Genomic DNA, 11,192 nt, shown 5'->3' with positions numbered 1-11,192 from the left:
GTGAGTTAGATTTTTGCATATTTTATTACTGTTATTTACAGGTAAACAGCAGAGTTAGAAAATAATGATTTAAAAACTGAATTTAGATTATGGTTTGTCTGAAATAAAAAATATTGTTTTGTTGTTAATGCTTTACATCTTAGGCGTTTACCAGGTTTCATTTAAATTATATAAAATAGCCTACCAATTATCAACACAATTTATAATCTTCACATGTCAGCTTTCACAAACTACTAGATTTGATTAATTTCAAGTCGAACATGACCATAGGATTTACTTTAACCACCAGTGTTTTGATTCAGTTCGGTAATCTGAAGCCAGTCAAACTCAATTACATTTCTTCACAATTAGATTTCTTCACATCAGTAATAAAATGAACGTACTCACAAGTCTGATAAACAGCAGATCTGTTGTTTCATGAACCACGATAAACTCAACAAAGGTGCTTGAAAATGACAACAGATGGCACATTTAAAATGTGAACTATTGTAATTGTAATTTCAAACAAATCCCATGCATTTGAGGATAGAGACAACACAAAATCTGATGAAGGCAATAAAATAATACTTTTAAGAGTTCATTTGTATTCCAGTTTAAAAAAAAATAAAAAATACAGATTGGTTGGAAAGGAAGTTGCATAAACTGAATAAAAATATTTGCTATGATGATAATTTGCTATGATTTTTTATTTATTATCTTCACACATTGGCTGAAATTGAAACAATATAACATTGTGTGTGTGTGTGATACACAATAAATATTGAAATTATTCAGAGAATAAAAGTTTCAAACAATAAAACCTAAAAATAAACTTTAACAAAAAAAGAAAGAAATGTAAGATGTTAAAGAGTTATCCTAATATGCTTTGTTTGTACATAAAACACTCTGACATCTCTGTGCCAAACTGGAAAATTTATGACGGGATATAATTTCCCCGAGCTCCCGCAGAGGTCACTCTGTCAGTCTATGCGCAGCTCTGCGGCTTTTATTTTGAAGTGCGGTGCAGTAATCGGCCATCTTGCGCGTTTCCACGGCTGCTGCTGGCGCAGGCTGTGAGATCTGAAGCGTGCTGTGCTCCATCATCCCACAAGCGAAGCGAGGGAAAAAGTTACGAGCTCCTCTTGAATCCCACCACTGACAAGCATGTCAGGAGACGACGACCAGCAAGAGCATACCATCGCTGATGACTTGGTGGTCACCAAGTACAAGATGGGGGCCGACATAGCAAACCGTAAGATTGATTCTGGAGCTTTATGCGTGATAAAGGGTTGATTTTGACCGAGCGGTGATACAGCTCAGCGCTCGGCCATGTGTCTGCGAGCTATAGTGAGACAGACATCGATGCCAGTCATTTCTAGTTTTTTGACTTGACTTAAATTGAAATCGTACGGACAAGCATCAGCAGCCGACGTTTTGTAATCTTAAGAGCGTTATTTATGTTTATAAATATTCGGCTAGCAGGTTAGCCAGTTAGCTGTAGTTGTAAGGTACCGACTTAAAGTGATTGTTCACCCCAAAAGTTAAATTTCGTCGTTATTTACTCACCCTAATGCTACTCTAAACCTGCATGACTAAGAACCACAAAAGGAAATGTTTGAGACAGTGTAAGTGACTGACAGCCTCTGAGTCACCATTCACTTTCATTGCATCTTGCTCCTTACAATGAGAGTGACTGGCGACTGACTCTGTCACTCTGCCTAACGTCTCCTGTTGTGTTTCAATCTAAAGCGCACACACAGACACATATATATATATATATATATATATATATATATATGTATATGTGTGTGTGTGTGTATATGTATGTATGTAAATAAATAAATAAATAAGCAGGTATAATGCTACAGTAATGTAAAAAAAAAAAAGTGTCCAGTAGATTTATTGGCAGGTGCTGAGAAAGTTTTAGCTACCGTCAGCTACTGAAATCTTCAATTTCTTTCTTTTTACTAGAAGTGCTTACTGGTTTAATGTGTATTGATCTTCTTCAGACCGGGTCCTGTCACATACTGCTTTAGGGAGAGCTTCAAAACCCTTTGTGTATGAAATTTGGTTGTTTAATGTGAAATCTTTCTCTTTCAGAGGCTTTGAAGGTGGTCATCGAGGCAGCCAAGCCTGGTGTGTCTGTCCTCAGCCTGTGCGAGAAAGGAGATGCTTTCATCACTGCCGAAACAGGCAAGGTCTTCAAAAAGGAGAAAGAGATAAAGAAAGGTAAGAATGCTTCTGAAAAGAGATGCATAATATTCATTACAATCTTGAATCAGTGATTTCAAAAGTGAACTTAATCAGTGATTTTAAATGTGGTGTGTAAAAATTGACATTTTCTTTATTTTTTCATGTATTTATTTTCAAAATGATATATTTAAAAAATATATAAATATATAATATAAATTAAAATCATAATTTAAAATTGATTATATGTAAAGTATTTTTCAAAGGTTAGGAAGCATTACATTTCTTAATGTTTTAATCAGATTTCTTATGCTCACCAAGGCTGCATCTGTGTGCTCAAAAAGACAGTTAAAAACGGTAATATTGTGAAATATTATAGTTTAAAAGAACTGTTTTTTGTAATGTATTTAAAAATGTCACTTATTCCTGTGATGGCAAAGCTGAATTTTCAGCTTCCATTTCTTATGAATAGTTATTTCAAATTGTAATAATATTTCACAGTATTACTGTTTTTACTGTATTTTTGATCAGATACTGCAGCCTTGCTGAGCATAAGAGACTTCATTAAGCATTCAACAATCATATTGTTTCCAAACTGATGACAAAGTACTCTATATGAAAAAGTAGATTAATGTTTTATACTTGTGTGACAGGAATTGCCTTTCCCACCTGTGTGTCTGTGAACAACTGTGTGTGCCACTTCTCACCGCTGAAGAGCGATCCAGACTGCATGCTCAAAGACGGTGACTTGGTTAAAATGTGAGTGTTATTTCTGTTCGATATATAAATCTATGTATTTTTTTTATGTTTATTAGCACATTTCTTCATTATTACATTCTGTTTTTTCACAGTGACCTTGGAGTGCATGTGGATGGCTTCATCTCCAACATTGCTCATAGCTTTGTGATTGGCGCAACCAAGGTATGTCTCTTGTTGTGAATGCCACAAAAATAATTTTTCATTCTGTTAGAAGTGCACTTAACTTTGCTGTTCTTCTAGGATGCTCCTGTGACAGGACGGAAAGCGGATGTGATCAAAGCTGCCCACTTGTGTGCAGAAGCTGCTCTCCGGCTGGTTAAACCTGGGAATCAGGTTAGATAGAATCAATCCGGTCCTGTAATTAACTGCTAATAACATCCTCATGATATAATGATTTAATCAATTTTTTTTAAGTCAAAATCAATTCTCTATTATAAAATGGATAATTCCCTTTGTGGAGGCCAACTTAAAATCTTGGTCTAAGAGGGATGCTACTTAATAAATTGGATAATATTTAAAAAATAAAATGTTTAAAATAATGGTATTATAGTGTTATTACTTATGTACTATTATAGCATTTAAAAATATAGATTTTTAGTTTTAGTAATTTATGTTTTTGTCATTTTTGTTAGTTTTTTTTATTTCTATTCAACTTGAATAAAATGATTTTTAGTAGTTAATGATTTAAATGTGATTCACAAAGTGTTTAAAATGCATTTAGGAAGTTGCAATGGATCAAGCACTTGTTTTTCTGTTTCTCTCAGAACACTCAGGTCACAGAGGCCTGGAACAAGATTGCCCAATCATTCAAATGCATGGCCATCGAGGGTAAGCTGACCGAAACCTGAACTCTGTTGAAACATCATAACATGGTTTTAAAGCTCCTTCTGTCTCTTTACACAGGCATGCTGTCTCATCAGTTAAAGCAGCACGTCATTGATGGAGAGAAGACCATCATTCAGAACCCCACCGACCAGCAAAGGTCAGGATAATGAAACACTAGAATGTTTTTGAAAATGATTGAGTGTTCCTCTATGCTAAATGCTCTCTGTCCTTGTCTGCTGTAAGGAAGGACCATGAGAAGGCAGAATTTGAAGTGCACGAGGTGTACGCTGTGGACGTGCTCATTAGCACCGGAGAGGGAAAGGTGAAGACTCATCTTGGCATCAACTGTTCCCTTGATGTCTGCTGTTAACGTACGGCAGATAGCTGATCACGGTGCTCTCTTTCTCTCTGCAGGCTAGAGACTCCGGGCAGAGGACCACTGTTTACAAGCGAGACCCCAACAAGCAGTATGGACTGAAGATGAAGACCTCCAGGGTGTTCTTTAGTGAGGTCGAGCGGCGATTTGATACCATGCCATTTACTCTGAGGTAATTACTTTTAGGTTCGATATTTTTATTATCACTATTTGAAACTTGCATTTAAAGAAGGGCAGCCACTTAAAAGTAAAATGAAGAAATCCATTATTAAAGGGGAGGTATGCTTTTAATAAAACTTGGCTGTCTGTGCAGTAGAATTGTTTTTGAAATCCATGCTACTTAACTAGAACAAAAAGGGAAGTACAATCTGTAGTTTTTGCAAAAGCCCTCAAGCCGTTTTGTTACCTTTTAATTCAAAAGTCAAAATATGAAAAGATAAATCACTTACAAATGTATAAATGTATAATACATATTCATATTTATTCCAAAAATATTGAATTAAAATATTGCTTAAATTGAATTAAAACAGTTTAGTACCAAAGAACTGGTACTTTTGATGTTTAAATAACTGTTAATATTAATACATTTTAGTGCAATTTATTTGTGTGATGAAAAAGCTGAATTTTCTGCATCATTACTCCAGTCTTCAGTGTTTTAATATGCAGTTTTACTGCTCAAGAAACATTTTTTTATTGTTAATGTTGAAAACAGCTGTGCTGTTTAATATTTTGTGCAAACCGTTGCACATTTTTCGGGGATCTTTTGAATATAGAAAGATTAAAAGAACAGCATTTATTTGAACATTATAAATGTTTTAGTTTACTGCCACTTTTAAAGAGATATTTGTTTTGGCATTTATTGGCTTTTATTAGGACAGGACAGTAATTTTGACAGGAAGTGAAGTGGGAGAGAGAGGGGATGGGATCGGGAAAGGTCCACGAGGCCATTGGCACCAACTTTACTGTCGCTTTTGAACAGTTTAATGCATCCTTGCTGAATAAAAATATTAATTTCCTTCACCAACAAAATCTTACTGGCCCTTTTTGAATGCTAATGTATAAATGCATTATATAAACATTAAATTGTTAGACCTGGTCGCATTCACGTTAATGCATTTGACAGTGTATTCAAGCTATATCTTTACGTGCTTTCCCTCCCAATCAAACGTATGGCTTTGAAGTTATTAGTACCTCGAATGAAAGTGCATGGCACAAAACAAGCTTCACCTCAGCTCATCACATTTCTTTGTGTCTCTCTCCTTGTCTTTGTGTGGTCTGGTGTCTGTGCTAACAGGGCATTTGAGGATGAGAGTAAAGCTCGACTAGGAGTGGTTGAGTGTGCCAAACATGAGCTGCTTCAGCCCTTCAATGTGCTGCATGAGAAAGAAGGTGAGGCATTAGTACCACAGTCATAAAATCTCACTTTTATATGTAAAGCCTTCAACCAAGCATGAAGATAAGGTTAAACCTTTGCAACGAATCACTAAATGTAAATGAAAAATAATTTCCTGTCATGCCGGTGCTCAGAGAAGCGCATCCAGCACATTTGCCGCATGACCAGGTCAAAGACTGTTCTTATTTTAGAAGTTTGGTGCCATCAGCAAAGTCTCGAGAGTCACATTGTCAAACCTTCTGTCTCCTCCCCATCTTTTCGTTCAAGGTGAATATGTAGCGCAGTTTAAGTTCACGGTGCTGCTCATGGCAAACGGCCCTCTGCGTATCACCAGTGGAACTTTTGATCCAGAGCTTTACAAGTCTGAGCATGAAGTACAAGACCCAGAGCTCAAGGTAGGTGTCACTTACAGGGAACTGCTATGGAAGTTACATTAGAGGTTTATTAATTAATTGCTTAAAAGTTCATATTTACAGAATTTGCAGAATTATTATTTATAGAATTATTGCATTTTTAGGACTAGTTGGAAATGTTATTTTATATATGTAAATATTCTAATAATGGGTAGAAGTAACCCAAGTATGAAGAATTGTCCAAGTATGAAAAATATATATTTTTTGAATTATCAAAAATAAAATGATTATATGATAGTAATATTAAAATAATGTTAAAACATTATTGCCAAAATTATATTGATATTAATTCATTAATTGGGCTGGGAAAAAATATTTATTTCTCGACTTTAATTGATTCTCATTTGTACGAAACAAAAATGAAACAATATTGTGTTTCAACTGCACATTTACCTCAGAAAACCTTAAACTCATCAATGACCTTAAACTCATTTGTCAGCTAGAAAAATTAACTCTAGAGAGGAGTATTTAGCTAAATATATGCACCATATAACACATTCATTATAATTTTTACTGCTCTTCAATATTTTATTTAATTATTATAATTTAATTTAGTGTAATTTAAGTGTTTATATACAAATCAGTTCATTTTAACCTTCAATATTATAGTAATGTAATCTAGTACCAACTGACTCATGTATGTTTTACAGGGTTAGTTGGGGTTTTTTTCCCTTGAAAATTTGCCATGTTGTACATGATATACAGTGAGGAAAATAAGTATTTGAACACCCTGCTATTTTGCAAGTTCTCCCACTTAGAAATCATGGAGGGGTCTGAAATTGTCATCGTAGGTGCATGTCCACTGTGAGAGACATAATCTAAAAAAAAAAATCCAGAAATCACAATGTATGATTTTTTAACTATTTATTTGTATGATACAGCTGCAAATAAGTATTTGAACACCTGAGAAAATCAGTGTTAATATTTGGTACAGTAGCCTTTGTTTGCAATTACAGAGGTCAAACGTTTCCTGTAGTTTTTCACCAGGTTTGCACACACCGCAGGAGGGATTTTGGCCCACTCCTCCACACAGATCTTCTCTAGATCAGTCAGGTTTCTGGCCTGTCGCTGAGAAACACGGAGTTTGAGAACCCTCCAAAGATTCTCTATTGGGTTTAGGTCTGGAGACTGGCTAGGCCACGCCAGAACCTTGATATGCTTCTTACAGAGCCACTCCTTGGTTATCCTGGCTGTGTGCTTGGTCATTGTCATGTTGGAAGACCCAGCCTCGACCCATCTTCAATGCTCTAACTGAGGGAAGGAGGTTGTTCCCCAAAATCTCGCAATACATGGCCCCGGTCATCCTTTCCTTAATACAGTGCAGTCGCCCTGTCCCATGTGCAGAAAAACACCCCAAAGCATGATGCTACCACCCCATGCTTCACAGTAGGGATGGTGTTCTTGGGATGGTACTCATCATTCTTCTTCCTCCAAACACGTTTAGTGGAATTATGACCAAAAGTTCTATTTTGGTCTCATCTGACCACATGACTTTCTCCCATGACTCCTCTGGATCATCCAAATGGTCATTGGCAAACTTAAGTCGGGCTGGACATGTGCTGGTTTAAGCAGGGGAACCTTCCGTGCCATGCATGATTTCAAACCATGACGTCTTAGTGTATTACCAACAGTAACCTTGGAAGCGGTGGTCCCAGCTCTTTTCAGGTCATTGACCAGCTCCTCCCGTGTAGTTCTGGGCTGATTTCTCACCTTTCTTAGGATCATTGAGACCCCACGAGGTGAGATCTTGCATGGAGCCCCAGTCCGAGGGAGATTGACAGTCATGTTTAGCTTCTTCCATTTTCTAATGATTGCTCCAACAGTGGACCTTTTTCACCAAGCTGCTTGGCAATTTCCCGTAGCCCTTTCCAGCCTTGTGGAGGTGTACAATTTTGTCTCTAGTGTCTTTGGACAGCTCTTTGGTCTTGGCCATGTTAGTAGTTGGATTCTTACTGATTGTATGGGGTGGACAGGTGTCTTTATGCAGCTAACGACCTCAAACAGGTGCATCTAATTTAGGATAATAAATGGAGTGGAGGTGGACATTTTAAAGGCAGACTAACAGGTCTTTGAGGGTCAGAATTCTAGCTGATAGACAGGTGTTCAAATACTTATTTGCAGCTGTATCATACAAATAAATAGTTAAAAAATCATACATTGTGATTTCTGGATTTTTTTTTTTAGATTATGTCTCTCACAGTGGACATGCACCTACGATGACAATTTCAGACCCCTCCATGATTTCTAAGTGGGAGAACTTGCAAAATAGCAGGGTGTTCAAATACTTATTTTCCTCACTGTATATCCAAAATGATCAGAATCGAATTGAAAATTGAATTGAATCGAATCATGAGATTTGTGTCAATACTCAGCCCAAATGTTGTCTATAATTCAATATCATTCATTATTAATTAATGTTATTATTTTTTAAATATATTTTAGTAAATGAACAAGGGACAAACATTTAGGGGCCATTGGCAAAGAAAATCCTACTCTACGTAATGGAATTCTCCAGTTGATTTTTGCATTCAAGATTTACTGCCAATGTGTTTTATTATTTGCAGGCATTGTTGCAAAGCTCAGCCAGCCGCAAGGCACAGAAGAAGAAGAAAAAGAAGGTTTGTTGTGTCAGCATCCGCTTTCCCAATTTCTAATAGCATATGAAACCATATTTGAATCATTTTTCTTTGTTCCAAAGGCATCCAAAAATGTGGAGAGTGCCACAGTGGAGGCTGAGAGCGAAGCTGCTGCATAGACTTCCACTGCCAACCAAGCTGACTGACAGAGCCTCTGCACAGCCCAAAGAACAGAACCGTTAAAGCTAATTATGACCTGCCCCACTGAGAGGCCTCCAGCCAAGCCTTCTGTCTTTTTGAATACCTCCTCATTAGTTACATAAGACTGCTACAGGGTTCGTGCAGTGTACTTACGATTGCTTGTCTTTGAATGCGGCTGGGAGTGTACGGATGAGCAGGTAGATACTGTCCAACCGTGTTTACAGGAGGCGAGTGCTGGGTTTCTTTTTTTAACCCTCTCTGTCATTGTACAAGCCATCATGAACAATAAAAGTGTAATGGTGGCACTCTTTAGGCAGTTTTGCTACAAAGTGCCATTCATGTCCATGCAGATGAGATCCCTGTTTGATGTCTGTTAAAGGTAGAGTTTTTGTCAGTTGGGAAATGATCATAATTTGTATTGATGACCTGTAATGAGTCTTTGGAGCGGTAACTGCTTCACTACACCTTAAATATAGCAAACCAACTGCAATGGAAGCACTGTTAATCAATTTGGTAAGCTTTGATTTCTTTTAGATAACATTCAGCATTCGTTTTCTAGTATTTCCAGAATTATGAAAATGCTTTTCCAGAGTCTGTTTCGATGTAGATCTTTCCCTCGGCTTATTGGTCTGACTTCTCAAACCATTGTTTATTGACTAAACTGACTGACCAAATTATCCTGCCATTTTATAAACGTACATCTAATAAATTTAATTAGCCAATTGATGGATCAGAGCCTTTTTTGTTTCAGTTTAAACACTCAAATATCACAAAATTGATGAATCTATCAGAATGCAGCAGTCATATGACTTACAGAAAAAGATTATGAGTGTCATTAGATACAAAATGTCAAACCCAGTGTCATCTGCAAACCAATGACGTCACAAGGCAATTAAACGGGAACGATGGAGTTATTTCCTGTCTAGTAGAGTATCCACAGGTTTAGTTCATATTAACTATGGACATAGTCTACTAAGTTTGACAACTAAAAAGTGTCAAAATATGTAGATATAACCCTAACTACTTTTATGAAATGTATTGCTCAAATAATGTGCTTGTGCAATATTCATACCTTTTTAGGAGTGTTCCAAGTGCCCAAATACTTCTTCAAATACAAATAGCATGTCTAAGATGAGATCAAATATTAAAAGCCAAAGTAAAAAGATGAGTCTTTAGGCAGGATTTGAACTCGGATAAAGTGGGGGCCATTCTAATATGAGAAGGTAAGTTATTCCAGAGAGTAGGACCAGCCACTTCAAACGTCAAAAAAAGCCGTTTCCTCTCATCTTTAGACGAGTGTGAGGGATCTGGAGGATAAATTTTTCCTCAGATCGTAGTCGTCTTGTAGGGATATAAGGGTGGAGTAAGTTTGTAAGATATGGTGGAGCTAAATTGTTTAATGATTTATAAACCAGTAGAAGAAGTTTAAACTCAATCCTGTGCTGAACAGGCAACCAGAGCAGGGATCTCAGAATGGGTGTAATATGGTCAAATTTTTTACATCCCTTCAGAAAACTAGCAGCTGCATTTTGCACTATTTGTAATCAAGAAATTTGTGTTTTTGAGATGCTATAATACAGAGAATTACAATAATCCAGCCGTGACGTAATGAAGGCATGGATGGCAGTCTAGAGAAACTTCAGAAAGAAATGGTTTAATTTTAGAAAGGGACCAAAGGTAGAAGAAGCTGGAACCTACAACAGAACTGATCTATCAAATTTCAAGCGATTATCAAACTCTACTCCCAAATTTCAGACATGAGGAGAAATAAATGAATTTAGATGCTTAAAATCAAGTTGATTTTGATGCCTGGAATCTGAGGAGCTAAAAGCTGTGACCTCCGTTTTATCTGTGTTTAAGAAAAGAACATTTTTTGAAAGCCAAGATTTAACATCATCAAGACAAGCAGATAAAGTATTAACGGCACTTTCTTTTTTGTTAGTAGCCCGTAAATATATTTGCATGTCATCGGCGTAACCATGAAAAGAAACACCATGCTTTCTAAAAACAGAACCCAGAGGAGCTAAAATTGAGCCCTGAGGCACACCACATGTTAAATAATCCACAGATGAAGTACAATTACTTATTTTAACCATAAATCTTCTGTTTGTTAAAAAGGATTTAATCCAATTTAGAACAGCACCTCCCAAACCAACAAAAGATTCGAATCGAGAGATAAGGATCTCGTGATCAACAGTATCAAAAGCTGAATATAGATCCAGCATTACTAAAATTAACTTTTGCGAGAGCTGTTTCAGTACTGTGCAGAGATTTGAACCTAGATTGGAATGTCTCATAAATCTGATTAAAAAGGACTGGAGCTGTAGAAACACAATTTTTTCCATCACCTTAGAAATAAAAGGTAATACAGATATTGGCCGAAAATTGGATAGAACAGTCAAGTGAAGGTTTTTTTTAGGATAGGAGAGACCGTGGCCGTTTTCAAACTGTCTGGTATAAATCCAGATATCAAACATTTA

At 36.5% G+C, this 11,192-nt stretch overlaps 1 protein-coding gene across 1 annotated transcript; it reads left to right on the top strand.

Annotated features, from left to right (window-relative positions):
- Positions 1 to 999: 999 nt before the first annotated feature.
- pa2g4b (proliferation-associated 2G4, b) lies at positions 1,000 to 9,434 on the top strand. The gene is made up of 13 exons (XM_058764533.1): positions 1,000 to 1,231; positions 2,080 to 2,208; positions 2,823 to 2,928; positions 3,021 to 3,090; positions 3,169 to 3,261; positions 3,693 to 3,756; positions 3,832 to 3,910; positions 3,997 to 4,075; positions 4,168 to 4,301; positions 5,424 to 5,518; positions 5,790 to 5,917; positions 8,500 to 8,553; positions 8,634 to 9,434. The coding sequence occupies exons 1-13, from the start codon at positions 1,144 to 1,146 to the stop codon at positions 8,688 to 8,690; spliced, it is 1,176 nt and encodes a 391-aa protein (XP_058620516.1). The 5' UTR covers positions 1,000 to 1,143; the 3' UTR covers positions 8,691 to 9,434.
- Positions 9,435 to 11,192: the final 1,758 nt, after the last annotated feature.

The sequence above is a fragment of the Onychostoma macrolepis genome, chromosome 23 (assembly GCF_012432095.1).
Source record: "Onychostoma macrolepis isolate SWU-2019 chromosome 23, ASM1243209v1, whole genome shotgun sequence".
NCBI lineage: Eukaryota > Metazoa > Chordata > Actinopteri > Cypriniformes > Cyprinidae > Onychostoma > Onychostoma macrolepis.
This window is presented reverse-complemented; position numbering and strand designations above follow the sequence as displayed.